At 46.4% G+C, this 17,141-nt stretch overlaps 1 protein-coding gene across 1 annotated transcript in view; it reads right to left on the bottom strand.

The window, feature by feature from the left end:
- The window catches only part of LOC139257083 (protein mono-ADP-ribosyltransferase PARP14-like), a 187,617-nt gene that overhangs the window by 49,208 nt on the left and 121,268 nt on the right, over positions 1 to 17,141 (bottom strand). Inside the window, exons 19-20 of the mRNA XM_070874389.1 lie at positions 16,908 to 17,031; positions 9,809 to 9,871 (exon numbers count right to left, since the gene is read on the bottom strand). Coding sequence (XP_070730490.1) covers positions 9,809 to 9,871; positions 16,908 to 17,031 — 187 coding nt within the window. The remainder of the gene's footprint in view (positions 1 to 9,808; positions 9,872 to 16,907; positions 17,032 to 17,141) is intronic.

The following is a 17,141-nucleotide window of genomic DNA, read 5'->3' as shown; positions in this document are numbered from 1 at the left end:
TATTCAATTACAGCAGGCATATCTTCCACATACATTGCTGGAGTCTTACACGAGGACCTTTCTTTTGCAGGACAAGATGGCACATAATAGATGGAAGCAGCAGATGGGTGGAGGAGGGGAACCTGAACTGTGACCCCCTCGCCGACCTTGAGGAGTGAGTGCTGTGGCTCATGGGATCGCAGGTGGTGGGCGGAGACATCGACCCCGCTGGGGGCAACAATAGTATCTTTATTCCCTCTCATTCCACTTCACCCTCCACCCCCACACCAACATGCTTTATCACTTTCCAATCCCCTCTCCTCTTATATCACTCTCCCCTCAACCCCCCGCCCGCCATGCTCCCCCATCCCCCACCCACGGAACACCAGCATGCTTTATTAGTTTCCAGTGCCTGATACTGTCTGCGTTCCTTGCTCTATTGCTGCCCTCACCTTAATGCAAGTCTTGTGCCATTTATGCTTTTAGATAACCAGGCAGAAGCTGTCCATCTTGCACCTGAGCCCCACCAAACACATTGTGGAGGGAGATGAAGAGGAGGAGGAGGAGGAGCTGTGCATTGCGTCATTGCACCTCTCATCCGCAGGTACCAGCTCAGAGACTGGCACTACGTGTCCGTTAGAGGTTAGCCTAGTGGGCTGCAGGAAGGCCAAGGGGAAAGGGAACCTCGGGAGCCACCTCCCCGGTTCGCATGCGACTTCTGCTAAACATGACTCAAATGACGACCTTGATGGGGAGGCATTCACACAAAGGGTGATGGCCATGCATTCTGACATCATAGGTGCAATGGCAAGGGGCCCCGAGAGACTCTCGGCAGTGGTACTGAGCATGGAGGAGTCTGCCTCCCGCATTGCAAAGAGCTCTGCGCACACCATGGAGCCCATCATTGCCAGTGCGCAGATGATGGTGGACTCCCAGAAAGACCGTGCGGAACCAGACCTCATGATGCGTGTCATGGGCGATGTGGCAGCTTCCATTGCAACACAGGGGCAAGCAACTCAATGTCTTAGTGCTGTAATGCAGACAATGGTTGGTTGCATCGAAGCTCAGACTACTCTCACGCAGTCTCATGGCTTGATGCCAATGCATGTACTGACTGGTGTCATGCAGTCAATGACTGCTAGCATCCAGTCTTACACTGCTCCATTACAGTCTCAGCTGGATACCAATCAATCAATCAATCATAGACAGTCCCTTGGAATGGAGGAAGACTTGCTTCCACTCTTAAAATGAGTCCTTAGAAACATAAAAACATAGAAAATAGGTGCAGGAGTAGGCCATTCGGCCCTTTGAGCCTGCACCGCCATTCAATGAGTGCATGGCCGGTCATGAAACTTCAGTACCCCATTCCTGCTTTATCGCCATACCCCTTGATCCCCCTAGTAGTAAGGACTACATCTAATTCCTTTTTGAATATATTTAGTGAATTGGTCTCAACAACTTCCTGTGATAGAGAATTCCATAGGTTCACCACTCTCTGGGTGAAGAAGTTTCTCCTCATCTCGGTCCTAAATGGCTTAGCCCTTATCCTTAGACTGTGACCCCTGGTTCTGGACTTCCCCAACATTGGGAACATTCTTCCTGCATCTAACCTATCTAAACCCGTCAGAATTTTAAACGTTTCTATGAGATCCCCTCTCATTCTTCTGAACTCCATGGATTCAAGCACAGTTGATCCAGTCTTTCTTGATATGTCAGTCCCGCCATCCCAGGAATCAGTCTGGTGAACCTTCCATGCACTCCCTCAATAGCAAGAATGCCCTTCCTCAAGTTAGGAGACCAAAACTACACAATACTCCAGGTGTGGCCTCACCAAGGCCCTGTACAACTGTAGTAACATCTCCCTGCCCCTGTACTCAAATTCCCTCACTATGAAGGCCAACATGCCATTTGCTTTCTTAACCGCCTGCTGTGCCTGCATGCCAACCTTCAATGACTGATGTACCATGACACCCAGGTCTCGTTGCACCTCCCCTTTTTCTAATCTGTCACCATTCAGATAATAGTCTGTCTCTCTGTTTTTACCACCAAAGTGGGTAACCTCACATTTATCCACATTATACTTCATCTGCCATGCATTTGCCCACTCACCTAACCTATCCAAGTCACTGCAGCCTCATAGCGTCCTCCTCGCAGCTCACACTGCCACCCAACTTAGTGTCATCCGCAAATTTGGAGATACTACATTTAATCCCCTCGTCTAAGTCATTAATATACAATGTAATCAGCTGAGGTCCCAGCACAGAACCTTGCGGTACCCCACTAGTCACTGCCTGCCATTCTGAAAAGTACCCATTTACTCCTACTCTTTGCTTCCTGTCTGCCTACCAGTTCTCAATCCATGTCAACACACTACCCCCAATCCCATGTGCTTTAACTTTGCACATTAATCTCTTGTGTGGGACCTTGTCGAAGGCCTTTTGAAAGTCCAAATACACCACATCAACTGGTTCTCCCTTGTCCACTCTACTGGAAACATCCTCAAAAAATTCCAGAAGATTTGTCAAGCATGATTTCCCTTTCACAAATCTATGCTGACTTGGACCTATCATGTCACCTCTTTCCAAATGCGCTGCTATGACATCCTTAATAATTGATTCCATCATTTTACCCACTACCGATGTCAGGCTGACCGGTCTATAATTCCCTGTTTTCTCTCTCCCTCCTTTTTTAAAAAGTGGGGTTACATTGGCTACCTTGCACTCCATAGGAACTGATCCAGAGTCTATGGAATGTTGGAAAATGACTGTCAGTACATCCACTATTTCCAAGGACACCTCCTTAAGTACTCTGGGATGCAGTCCATCAAACCCTGGGGATTTATCGGCCTTCAATCCCATCAATTTCCCCAACACAATTTCCCGACTAATAAGGATTTCTTTCAGTTCCTCCTTCTTCCTAGACCCTCTGACCCCTTTTATATCCAGAACGTTGTTTGTGTCCTCCTTAGTGAATACCGAACCAAAGTACTTGTTCAATTGGTCTGCCATTTCTTTGTTCCTCGTTATGACTTCCCCTGATTCTGACTGCAGGGGACCTACGTTTGTCTTTACTAATCTTTTTCTCTTTACATATCTATAGAAGCTTTTGCTTTGTCCTCCTCTGCTGAGTTCTAAATTTCTCCCAGTCCCTGGGTTCGCTGCTATTTCTGGCAAATTTGTATGCCACTTCCTTGGCTTTAATACTATCTCTGATTTCCCTTGTTTGCCACGGTTGAGCCACCTTCCTTTTTTTATTTTTACGCCAGACAGGGATGTACAATTGTTGTAGTTCATCCATGCGGTCTCTAAATGTCTGCCATTACCCATCCACGGTCAACCCGTTAAGCATCATTCGCCAATCTATCCTAGCCAATTCACGCCTCATACCTTCAAAGTTACCCTTCTTTAAGTGGCTGAACAATCCAATAGAGAGCCATGGTCCCTGTCACAAGTGGGACAGATAGTCGTTGAGGGAAAGGGTGGGTGGGACAGGTTTTCCGCACGCTCTTTCCGCTGCCTGCGCTTGATTTCTGCATGCTCTCGGCGATGAGACTCGAGGTGTTCAGCGCTCTCCCAGATGCATTTCCTCCACTTGGGGCGATCTTTGGCCAGGGACTCTGAAGGGGTCAGTGGAAATGTTGAACTCTTTCAAAGAGGCTTTGAAAATGTCCTTGTGACGTTTCCTCTGCCGTGAAGGAGTTCCGAGTAGAGCGCTTGCTTTGGGAGTCTCGTGCCTGGCATGTGAATGATGTGGCTTGCCCAGCAGAGCTGATCAAGTGTGGTCAGTGCTTCAATGCTGGGGATGTTGGCCTGGTCGAGGATCCTAATGTTGGTGCGTCTGTCCTCCCAGGGGATTTGTAGGGTCTTGCGGAGGCATCGTTGGTGGTATTTCTCCAGCGACTTGAAGTGTCTACTGTACATGATCTATGTCTCTGAGCCATACAGGAGGGCAGGTATTACTACAGCCCTGTAGACCATGAGCTTGGTGGCAGTTTTGAGGGCCTGATCTTCAAACATTCTTTTCCTCAGACGGCCGAAGGCTCCACTGGTGCACTGGAGGCAGTGTTGAATCTCATCGTCAATGTCTGCTCTTGTTGATAAGAGGCTCCCGAGGTATGGGAAATGGTCCACGTTGTCCAGGGCTGCGCCGTGGATCTTGATGAATGGGGGGCAGTGCTGTGCGGCGAGGACAGGCTGGCGAAGGACCTTTGTCTTACGGATATTTAGAGTAAGGCCCATGCTTTCATACGTCTCAGTAAATACCACGCGTGCTTTGACTGCTGCCATCAGCGCTGGGTCCACCACAGTCCACCGGGGATCTCACAGTGTTGCAGCAGCCCACCAAATTGTGCTCTAGCAGATTAGTGGGGATGCTGAGGTGCTGCTAGAGGGGCGTGGTGCTGGGTCAGTGGAGCAGGAACCTGCTGTCCTCTCTCAGGATGACAGCATTCCTGAGCCTACTACTGCCACTCCGCCATTGCACTTGTCGCTGACCGTCACCCAGCCAGCCCAGACTGCCGCTGCCCAGCCTGAGGTGATGCTCCCTGGAAGTATCCGTCACCCTGATCTGAGTCTCGAGGTCTGGTTGCAGCAGATGGCAGAGCTCTGTGATCATGACCTTGCTGAAGCATAGCCTTCACACACACAACTCCTCAGTGAAATTGATGTCGGAGAACTGCTGTCGGAATACCTTGGGAGAGTAAGGCCTCTTGTTGCCAGCCCTGTGGCGCCTTTTCCCTCTGGCCACAATTTGCTGCCTTTCTCCTTGTCCTTCTCTCTGACTTGCTCCCTGTGCTGCTACCTGTCTTTCTTCCGGTGCTGCTCCCTGTGCTGCACCCTGACTTTGTCTCTGCCTTTGTCTGTGCTTTGCTCCCTGTGCTGCTCACTGTGCTGATCCCTGTCTTGCTCCATGTCCTTCTCTCTCCCTTTCTCTATGCTTTTCTCTGTGCAACTGTCTCCGCCTTTGTCTTCGCCTTAACATCCTCTGACGGTGAGTGCCAACACAGCCCCCATGAAGTGAGAGAAATGTTATAATCTGCCCTGAGTGATACAAGGGAATAGTAAGGAGGCAGAACAATCCCTGAAGTCAAAATCTCTGCGATCGGTCCGCCAGCCACTCTGCCTATGTGTTGGAAAGCAGTAAAAAGTAATGGCCAACAGAAAGTTTGTTTCAAAATAGCGCCTTTAAATAGCATGCTCCAACCCATTCCTGACTGCAACTCAACAGCCGAAGCTATCGTTGTCACAGACAAGCAATAAGTGACCTGTGTAATGAGACAGGAATAATAAACGAACTCCTTGTAAAAGATTCTCTCGGAATGAGTGATCACAGTATGGTTGAATTTGTAATACAGATTGAGGGTGAGGAAGTAGTGTCTCAAATGAGCATACTATGCTTAAACAAAGGGGACTACAGTGGGATGAGGGCAGAGTTGGCTAAAGTAGACTGGAAACACAGACTAAACAGTGGCACAATTGAGGAACAGTGGAGGACTTTTAAGGAGCTCTTTCATAGTGCTCAACAAAAATATATTCCAGTGAAAAAGAAGGGCGGTAAGAGAAGGGATAACCAGCCATGGATAACCAAGGAAATAAAGGAGAGTATCAAATTAAAAACCAATGCGTATCAGGTGGCCAAGGTTAGTGGGAAACTAGAAGATTGGGAAAATTTTAAACGACAGCAAAGAATGACGAAGAAAGCAATAAAGAAAGGAAAGATAGATTACGAAAGTAAACTTGCGCAAAACATAAAAACAGATAGTAAAAGCTTTTACAGATATATAAAACGGAAAAGAGTGACTAAAGTAAATGTTGGTCCCTTAGAAGATGAGAAGGGGGATTTAATAATGGGAAATGTGGAAATGGCTGAGACTTTAAACAATTATTTTGCTTCGGTCTTCACAGTGGAAGACACAAAAACGATGCCAAAAATTGCTGGTCACAGGAATGTGGGAAGGGAGGACCTTGAGACAATCACTATCACTAGGGGGGTAGTGCTGGACAGGCTAATGGGACTCAAGGTAGACAAGTCCCCTGGTCCTGATGAAATGCATCCCAGGGTATTAAAAGAGATGGCGGAAGTTATAGCAGATGCATTCGTTATAATCTACCAAAATTCTCTGGAATCTGGGGAGGTACCAGCGGTTTTCACTGTGGAGAGACAGAGGGTGGTGTTCTACTCGGCAAGTGGCAGGAGACCCTCGCCACAAGACTTCTACAACATGTGGTAGCACAGAATTTCTCAGACAGCACTGTGGTCCCCAGGACCCACACACAGTGCTGGAAGAAATTTAACAACCTCACTCAGGTGGTCAGGGTGAGTGAATGCTTCAACAAATGTTATATACTACCATCTGTACCACAATCTTCACACAATGCCCAAAGCACCACAATGCCAGCACTCACCCACCAACAATTTCTACCTAGCAACACTCACATCCACATCTCACACATTGATAGCTATTCAACTATGGCAGGCACATTACCTACACACGCCTATTCATTCTTCTCATATCTGAAATGCTCCTCACTCCACAAACATTTCGCACTTTCCATCCAATCATGCTGTATTTCTCGGAAGCACTGTGGTCCCCAGGATTCATGGCGCGGCCTTTGACAACGTGGACCATTTCCCATACATTGGGAGCCTCTTGTCAACAAAAGCAGACATTGATGCGGAGATTCAACACCGCCTCCAGTGCAGCCTTTGGCCGCCTGAGGAAAAGAGTGTTCGAAGACCAGGCCCTCAAATCTACAACCAAGCTAATGGTCCACAGGGCTGTAGTAATACCTGCCCTTCTGTATGGATCAGAGGCATGGACGATGTACAGAAGATATCTCAAGTCTCTGAAGATATATTACCAACGATGTCTCCGCAAGATCCTGCAAATTCCCTGGGAGGACAGGCGTACCAACATTAGTGTCTTCCTCCAGGCTAACATCCCCAGCATTGAAGCACTGACCACACTCGATCAGCTTCGCTGGGCAGGCCACATGGTTCGCATGCCAGACACGAGACTCCCTAAGCAAATGCTTTATGCGGAGCTCCTTCACGGCAAACGAGCCAATGGTGGACAGCGGAAACATTACAAGGACACCCTCAAAGCCTTCCTGGTAAAGTGCGACATCACCACTGACACCTGGGAGACCGCCCTATGTGGAGAAAGTGCATCCAGGAGGGTGTTGAGCTCTTCGAATCTTAATGCCGAGAGCGTGAAGAGATCAAGTGCAGGCAGCGGAAGGAGCATGCGGCAAACCAGTCCCACCTATCCCTTCCCTCAGCAAATGTCTGTCCCACCTGTGACAGAGTCTGTGGCTCTCGTATGGACTGTTCAGCCACCAAAGAACTCACTTCAGGAGTGGAAGCAAGTCTTCCTCGATTCCGAGGGACTGCCTATGATGATGATGATGCATGCATTTCTCCCTTCCTGGCCCCCCTTCCCTCACCTTAACCTGACTCATGTGCCTTTATGCTACCAGATAATCAGCAAGCACTTGAGCAGCCTGTCCCTGAGGGCACTGTAGAGAGCAAAGCGGGAGAAGAGGAGGAGGAAGAACACACCATGTCACTGCATCTCTCACCTGTAGACACCAGCTCAGATACTGGTACTACGTGTTCTTTCGACGCTAGCATAGTAGCAGGTTCTGCACAAGGTGATGCACCAGGGACAAGTGGACTGCAGGAAGGCCAGGGGGATAGGGTAGCTCGGGGGCCAACTCCCCGGAAGGCGAATTCCCGCGTGAGTTTTGCTGCACAGGATTCAGATGAGGACCTCGATGGGGAGGTGTTCACAAGGTGATGGGCATGCACAATGGTAAGGAGAGTGCAGGAGTCCACCTCCAACATTGCTCGTGGCTCTGCGTACACCATGGAGCCCATAATTTCCAGTTTGCAAAGGATGGTAGACATAGAGAGACCACTGTGACCCAGACCTGATGCTGCGTGTGATGGGCGATCTGGCAATTTCCATTGCACCACAGTTGGAAGCAACGCAACGTCTTAGTGCTGTAAGGCAGGCAATGGTTGGCGGCATGGACGCTCAGACTGCTCTCTTGCAGTCTCAGCTTGATGCCACACAAACTCTGACTGCTGCCATCGTCAGCTGCTCCTGGGGAGTGGCAGTGGGTCCGTGGAGCAGGAACCTGCAGTCCTCTCTCAGTATGACAGCATTCCTGCTCCCACCACTGCCATTCCGCCATTGCCTTTGTCATTGCCTGACTTCCATCTAGCCCAATACTGCTGCTGCCAATGCTGAGGTGGTGTAGTCTACAGCTGCACCTTCCAGGTCCAGAGCTGGTCGAAGATGTCATGCAAGACCATCTGAAGTCTCCCGCACGGACACAGCAGCCTTCTACCAGGCGTGCTGTAGCCACTGGACCAACACTTCATAGGAGCACTAGAACAGGAAAAGGCACAATAACAACAGGAACTAAGGGATTGCACGAGGGGAAAAGTAAATAATTTTGGTGTAAATATGTGCCCACTACTTTTTGATAAATTTATTGCTTCACTTTTGTGTTGGCCTCATTTCAACTTTGTGCTGTGATATACCCTGTGAGAGGAATGGAATGATGGGATGATGGGATGTGCTGAGCAAATGGGATCTGAGGTTTAAATCATCCTGTTTGGAGGAGGTGGCAGAGTTCTGTGACCTTGGTGAGGCGGAGCCGTCTAATACACTGTTCCTCGCTTATCTGAAAGTCGGAGAAGTGCTCTCGGAATACCCTCGGGGGGCAAGGCCTCCTGGTAAGAGCTGTGATGTCCTCCTCATCTCTCTGCGCACGTGTTCCCATATTTCTAGCTGTGTACGCTCCCTCAGCCGCAGATCCTGGAGGGCAAGGTGGCATGCCAGTACAGCTCCCATTAATGTTACTAAGTGTAGCAGTTTGAATATTTGAAGAATAAATGTAGCTACTTTTTAGTTGCCAGAAGACTCCTGATACCAAAAGAACCTTGAAGTTACTGAATGAAACTGTTGTAATGGGTGAAACTAACAAAACATCACTGAATCTGAACTAACCCGACAGCTGCGAGTGATTACTGATAATCCCTTTAAATAACATCCCTGGTGCCGCCAGCTCTCCTTGTCGGTGTTTTCTCCAGGCGGTGAGGTAAGTGGCGTAAATCAATTTTGCAAAGCGGGTGGCCAGTGAGCATTGCATACTCACTGATGTCACGATCTACCTGGCGTTGACGTACCCTGCGATAGCTCTTACGGGAGGGGGGTGGGTAGATTTGGAATGCGCGTTGGATTCGCCTCGCCCGGCGATACCGGTCTAGCACCCCACTAGCGCCATCAACTGCCGCTAACAGGAAGTGCTAAGTGGACAAATTTTGCCCCCAAGATCTCTCACCTTCTAACTGAGCTATTTCACCACCATCCATGGAGTACATGTGTTGCCCATTTTTCCTTCGTATGTGCAATAATTTGCACTTATCTACATTAAATTTCATCTGTCTTTGTTCGGTCCACATACAAATTTCAAACTGAAAATATTCCATTAAGCAAATAGAAAATGGCACCTAAACCTATGTTTCAGAATAATTTTAATAACAGTTGTTAAGTTTATAGATTTCCTTTTCAGTTGCATGTTTTAAGTGCCAACCTACATTATATCCAAACCTTTAATTTAACTAGGTTTTCCATGTTTAAAGGAAATGTTATAATATTGATTATAACTCATCTAAAATTAATATTAAACTGTTCGCTTATACCTTCTGGACATTGAGGCTGGTCTTAGCTTTATCTTTAATAGGTGGTTACCAAACCACTATTCTTACTATAAAATGTTTCATTCTGAGTTTGCCTTTACCCACATGAATTACTCACCCAGTTGTTTACATTCATCCACTAATGATTGGCCAGCTGCTTTCAGAATAGCACCAGAAACCCCTGAAAGGTAGAGAAGTTCGTTATTGACGCTGAAAAGCAATTTAAAGTTATGAAAGAACTCAACTTTTGTAGTCTTGATCTGTATCTTTCAGCAGACCCTGAGCAGAGAATTGGAGACAGAGCTGGGTGAATACAATCGGAGTGAATCGCAAGCAGAGTGTAAGAATTTGATGAATGCAGGAATGGGAGGAGAGGAGGAATGGGGATGAGACGTCTAACTGAAAAGGAGGATAGGAGCCACAGAACCCATAGGACTTGGTAGTATTCTTTAATAGGACCGAGAACAAACCTGAAGGAGAGCAAGAGCAGTGGCCAGAGATAAGTGGAGGCCCGAGAGCCCGGACGGGGTGTGAGCGTCAGGGAGCAAGGTTAAGAAAAACCTAAAGTGACGTCAGCACAAGGGAGGGAGCTGATTGGTGTGTAGCTGGTGATTGTATATTTTTTTAAGTCTTGAGTTTATTTCTGTTCAGTTAGTCAATAGTCTATTAAATAGAGGCATGGCAAGGCACTTCAGTCCCATGCAATGTACATCTTATGCCATGTGCCAGAGTAGAGGAGGCAGCCATAAGGAGGAGCTAACGCCCGAGACCAGCAGTGGGATCAGAGGAGCAGAGACTGTCGTAAATATAGCAGGCTAGGAACGGAGCGAACGGACCAGTGAGGGGGAAAAAAAAAAATCAAAGTATGACGTCACAGGAAAACAGGTAAGTGATTGGTTGGTGAATATTTCCCTCTATTTCTCTTTTTTTTAAAAACTAGAGCATTGGTGTAAATTAAGAGCGGTGATTATAGATTAGAAACTGTAAATAGATAATTGAATGATATTTCAAGAGTTTCAAACCAAATTAGTGAAGTAAAATACAAAGCAGCAGACCTGAGAGAAAGCGGAGCAGAACAGCAGAGGAGTGGGATAAAAGCGTGCGGAAAGCGGGAGCGGCTCACCACAGGAAAAAAATTGAAAGGGTGACATCAGAGTGACGTCGGCTCAAGGGTAAAAGCTCATTGGTGAGTAGCCGCTGAGTGTTTTTATCTTCTAGCTTTACGTTTATTTCGTAGTTAAATAGTTCATAGTTCATAGTATAGTTCATAGTCAAATAACTAGAGGAATGGCAGGGCAGCTCAGTCCCATGCAGTGCACATCCTGTGTGATGTGGGAAGTCCTGGATGCTTCACTTAGTCTGGACGTCCTACAGGGTATTGGTGAGGCCACACCTAGAATACTGCGTGCAGTTTTGGTTTCCATATTTACGAAAGGATATTCTTGCTTTGGAGGCAGTTCAAAGAAGTTTCACAAGGTTGATTCCGGAGATGAGGAGACTGACTTATGAGGAAAGGTTGAGTGGGTTGGGCCTCTATTCATTGGAATTCAGAAGAATGAGAGGTGATCTTATCGAAACGTATAAGATTATGAGGGGGTTTGACAAGGTGGATGCAGAGAGGATGTTTCCACTGATGGGGGAGACTAGAACTAGGGGGCATAATCTCAGAATAAGGGGCCACCCATTTAAAACAGAGATGAGGAGAAATTTCTTCTCTCAGAGGGTTGTGAATCTGTGGAATTTGCTGCGTCAGAGAGCTGTGGAACCTTGAATAAATTTAAGACAGAAATAGAAAGTTTCTTAAACGATAAGTGGATAAGGGGTTATGGGGAGCAGGCAGGGAAGTGGAGCTGAGTCCATGATCAGATCAGCCTTGATCTTATTGAATGGCGGAGCAGGCTCGAGGGGCTGTATGGCCTACTCCTGTTCCTATTTCTTATGTTCATATGTGCATGAAGTGTCACCAGCTACAGCAACTCGAGCTCCGGGTTTCGCAGCTTGAGCGGCGGCTGGAGCCACTGCAGTACATCTGCGAGGCTGAGAACTTCGTGGATAGCGCATTTCTAGAGGTGGTCACCCCGTAGCTTAAGAGTGTGCAGGCAGAGAGGAAGTGGGTGACCGCCAGACAGAAGAGGAGGACTAGTGTAGGAGTCCCTTGATTGCATCTCGCTCTCCAACCAGTACACTGTTCTGAGTACTGGTGGGGTCAAAGGTTCCTCTCGGGTGTGCAGCCAGAGTCAAGACCACGACACCACGGGTGGCTCAGCTGCATGGGGGGGGGAAGATGAAGAATGGAAGAACAACAGTGTTCGGGGATTTGATAGTTAGGGGAGCAGACAGGCATTTCTGCAGCTGCAGACGTGACTCCAGGATTGTATGTTGCCTCCCTGATGCCAGAGTCAACAATGTCACCAAGCGGCTGCAGGGCATTCTGGGGGGAGAGGGTGAACAGCCTCCATATCAGGTCCATACATGGTCCATATCAATAGCAATGACATAGGTAGAGAGATGAATGAGGTCCTGCAAGCAGATTTTAGAGAGCCAGCAGAGAGATTAAAAAGAGGACCTCAAAGGTAGTAATCTCCGGATTACTCCCGGTGTCACATGCTAGTGAGTACAGAAATAGGAGGCTAGGACAGATGAATGCGTGGCTGGAAAGATAGTGCTGGAAGGAAGGCTTTAGATTCCTGAGGCATTGGGACTGTTTCTGGGGGAGGTGGGACCTATACAAGCCGAACAGGTTGCACCTCAACAGAACCGGGACCAATATCTTCGCGGGTGGATTGTTAGTGCTGTTGGGAATGGTTTAAACTAGCTTGGCAGGGGAATGGGAATCTGAGAATATTCAGTAGGGAGAGAAGCAAAGCAGGAATTGGAAAGCAGAAAGATTAAGTAAATTTGGAAGACAGAAGAAACAAGGGCGAGAAAATAGACAACAAGGAAGTTTGGCATATACTGAATGATATATACTTCAATGCAAGGAGTATAGGGAATAAGGCAGATGAGCTGAGAGCACAGTAGACATCTGAGAATATGATATTATAGTTATTACTGAGACATGGCTGAAAGAAGGACAAGTATGTCAACTCAACATTCGTGGTTAAAGGGTTTTCAGACAGGATGGGGGGGGGTTAAAAAAGGAGGGGGGGTCGCAGTATTGATTAAAGAAACAATTACAGCTGTGAGGAGTGATGATATGTTGGAAGGATCATCAAATGAGGCCATATGGGTTGAATTGAAGAACCAAAGAGGGGTGATCACACTGTTGGGAGTGTATTTTAGACCCCCAAACAGTCAGAGAGAGAAAGAAAGTTTATACATTACAGTATAGAGGGTGCAGAATTCCTAAAATGCATTCAGAAGTGCTTTTTTAGCTTGTACGTAGCAAGCCCAACAAGAGAGGGGGCAATTAAGGACTTAGTTTTAGGGAATGAAGCTGGGCAGGTGGAAGAGGGATCAGTGGGAGAGCATTTTGGTGCTCATGATCATAATTCAGTTATATTTAGGGTAGTTATAGAAAAGGACAAAGATAGACTAGGAGTAAAAGTTCTCAATTGGGGAAAAGCCAATTTTGCTGAGCTGAGAGGTGATGTAGCTATAGTGGACTGGAAACAGCTACTTGAAGGTAAATTAGTGTCAGAGCAATGAGAGGCATTCAAGGAGGAAATCCATTGGGTTCAGAGCAAGTATATTTCCTTAAAGAAAAAGGGTGGGACTAACAAATCTAAAGCCCCCTGGATGTCAAGGGGCACACAGGGTAGGATAAAAAAAAAGGGTGGTTTATGACAGATGCCGAGGGCTCAATTCTGCAGAAACTTGAGAGGTGTATAGAAAGCACAGGGGTGCAATTAAAAAGGAAATTAGAAAAGCAAAGAGAGACCATGAAAAAATGTTGACAAGTAAAATTAAGGAAAACCCAAAGATGTTTTACAAATATATTACGAGAAGAGAATAACTAAAGAAAGAGTCCTCTCAGAAGCAGGTACCGCATGGAGAGGCAAAGTTAAGAAAGAATAGAGCTGCCATTATACTACTAGGTGTATTCTATAGGCCACCAACTAGTGGGAAGGATATAGAGGAGCAAATTTGCAGGGAAATTACAGAGAGGTGCAAGAACTGTAGAGTAGTGAACATGGGGGACTTCAACTATCCTAATATAGACTGGGATAGTAATAGTGTAAAGGGTAGAGAAGAGGAAGAATTTCTGGTGTGTTCAGGAGAACTTTCTTGATCAGTACGTTTCCAGCCCACAGAGGAAAGAGGCATTGCTAGATCTGGTTCTGGGTGATGATGTGGGTCAGGTAGAGCAAGTGTCAGTAGGGAACATTTAGTGAACAGTGATCACAGTGTTATAAAGTTTAGATTAGCTATGGAAAAGGAAAAGGAGCAATCTGGAGTAAAAAATACTTAATTGGAGAAGGCCAATTTCATTGGGTTGAAAATGGATCTGGCCTGGGTAAACTGGAATTAAAGAATGGCATGCAAAACTTTAATCGACAATGGGTTGCCTTTAAAGAGGAAATGGTCCAGGTACATACCCACGAGGGGGAAAGGTTGAGCAAAGCCAGAGCTCCCAAAATGACAAAAGAGATAGAGAGTAAGATGAAGCAGAAAAAGGGGGCATAAATTAGATGTCAGGTTAAGAATACAAGCGAGAAGCAGGCTTAATATAGGAAGTTCAGAGCGGAAGTGAAAAAGGAAATACGAGGGGAAAATAGAGAGTATAAGAATAGATTGGCAGCTAAAATAACAGGGAATCCAAAAGTCTTTTATAGGCATATAAATGGTAAACGGCTGATTAGGGAGCAAAAAGACCTAGGTAGAGGGCATGGCTGAGGTACAAAATGAGTACTTTGCATCTATCTTTACCAAGGAATACTAGATGAAATCCAGAAGTCACAACACTGTCACTATTCACTTCATACTCAACAAACCTGTCAATAATCCATGATCCGCAGACAATGCCTCATCTATGGCCGGGGGGGTGGGGGGAGGGGAGGGCTGGGAAGGTCAGGAACTTGTTGCGGGGAGGTCATCAATCCGTGGGGGAGGATGGGGGAGGAACTTGGTCAGGGGGAAAAGGTCATGAACTTGGGCAGGTGGGAAAGGTCAGGAACTTGGGCGGGGTAGAAGGTCAGGAACTTGGGTGGGGGGAGAATGTCAGAGACTTGGGGGGTAGGTCAGAAACTTGGGCTGAGAAGGGAAGAGGCCAGGAAATTGGGCACGGGGAGAGAATGTCAGAGACTTGGGCTGGGAGTGGTGGGGGGAGGGGGGAGGAGGCCTAGAACTTGGGCAGGGGGAGGTCAGAAACTTGGGTGGTGGGGGATTGGGGCAGGAACTTGGTTGGGGGGGTGTGAGAAGGTCTTAACTTGTATGAGTGAGCCTTGTCTCTTCCAAGTGAGCTCTTGTTTGTCTAGAGTCGGCAGTTGGAATGGCTCAAATTACACTTTGCAAAGTCACTGATTACATAGGCTTGCATCCTAGGGTTTTAAGAGAAGTAGCGGCAGGAATAGTGGAAGCATTAGTTGTAATTTACCAAAATTCCCTGGATTCTGGGGAGGTCCCAGCAGATTGGAAAACTGCAAATATAATGCTCCTATTAAAAAAGGAGGCAGACAAAAAGCAAGAAATTATAGACCAGTTAGCCTAACATCTGTAGTTCTGAAAATGTTGGAGTCCATTATTAAAGAAGCAATAGCAGGACATTTGGAAAAGCATAATTCGGTCAGGCAGAGTCAGTATGAATTTATGAAAGGGAAGTCATGTTTGACAAATTTGCTGGAATTCCTTGAGGATGTAACAAACAGGGTGGATAAAGGGGAACCAGTGGATGTGGTATATTTGGACTTCCAGAAGGCATTTGACAAGGTGCCACATAAAAGATTACTGCACAAGATAAAGGTTCACGGGGTTGGGGGTAATATATTAGCATGGATAGAGGATTGGCTAGCTAACAGAAAACAGAGATAAATGTTTCATTCTTGGGTTGGCAATCAGTAATTAGTGGGGTGCCATAGGGATCAGTGCTGGGACCCCAACTATTTACAATCTAGATTAGCGATTTGGAAGAAAGGACCGAGTGTAACATAGCTAATTTTGCTGATGATACAAAGATGGGAGGAAAAACAATGTTTGAGGAGGACACAAAAAATCTGCAAAAGGACATAGACAGGCTAAGTGAGTGGGCAAAAATTTGGTAGATGGAATATAATGTTAGAAAATGTGAGGTCATGCACTTTGGCAGAAAAAAATCAAAGAGCAAGTTATTATTTAAATGGAGAAAAATTGCAAAGTGCTGCAGTACACCTGGGGGTACTTGTGCATGAAACACAAAAGGATAGTATGCAGGTACAGCAAGTGATCAGGAAGGCCAATGAAATCTTGGCCTTTATTGTAAAGGGGATGGAGTATAAAAGCAGGGAAGTCTTGCTACAGCTATACAAGGGTATTGGTGAGGCCACACCTGGAATACTGCGCACAGTTTTGGTTTCCATATTTACGAAAGGATATACTTGCTTTGGAAGCAGTTCAGAGAAGGTTCACGAGGTTGATTCCGGAGATGAGGGGTTTGACTTATGAGGAAAGGTTGAGTATGTTGGGCTTCTACTCATTGGAATTCAGAAGAATGTGAGGTGATCTTATCGAAACTTATAAGATTATGATGGGGCTTGACAAGGTGGATGCAGAGAGGATGTTTCCACTGATAGGGGAGACTAGAACTAGGGGGCATAATCTTCGAATAAGGGGCCGTCCATTTAAAACTGAGATGAGGAGAAATTTCTTCTCTCAGAGGATTGTAAATTTGTGGAATTCGCTGCGTCAGAGAGCTGTGGAAGCTGAGACATTGAATAAATTTAAGACAGAAATAGACAGTTTCTTAACCGAGAAGAGAAGGGATTATGGGGAGCGGGCAGGGAAGTGGACCTGAGTCCATGATTGGATCAGCCATGATTGTATTAAATGGTGGAGCAGGCTCGATGGGCCGATTGGCCTACTCCTGCTCCTATTTCTTATGTTCTTATGTAGGCAGGGAGGATCTAACTGCATATTGCAGATAAACTGCTGGGTGTGTCTTATCCTCGAAGGAGAGCAATCAGAACTTGTCATCAAGTGGGCCCAATCAGAGATTTAGCTGTTGCAAATTAACAGGTCCAATAAAAATGCAAGTTGTTGTTCTTGTTGAAAAATAGATATGTAAACAAAACGATGTCACTCACCATTCATTCGGTCAAGATTGATAGTCGTGCTGTTTACAATCGCATCAGTCTGTTCTGCTGTGATGTCACCTTGAACAGTCAGCACTTTTATTTTGCCGATCTTTATTTCTATACTGTTCATTTTCTGAAGGAAACAATTGTGAGTTTTAAAGATATGATGATAATTTCCATTCTTTCCACGTGTGTTTCTTCATGACCAAGAGAGTAAAGTATTGAAATTGAGCCCCGGCCCAA

This window comes from Pristiophorus japonicus, chromosome 3 (assembly GCF_044704955.1).
Source record: "Pristiophorus japonicus isolate sPriJap1 chromosome 3, sPriJap1.hap1, whole genome shotgun sequence".
In the NCBI taxonomy this organism is placed as follows: domain Eukaryota; kingdom Metazoa; phylum Chordata; class Chondrichthyes; family Pristiophoridae; genus Pristiophorus; species Pristiophorus japonicus.
This window is presented reverse-complemented; position numbering and strand designations above follow the sequence as displayed.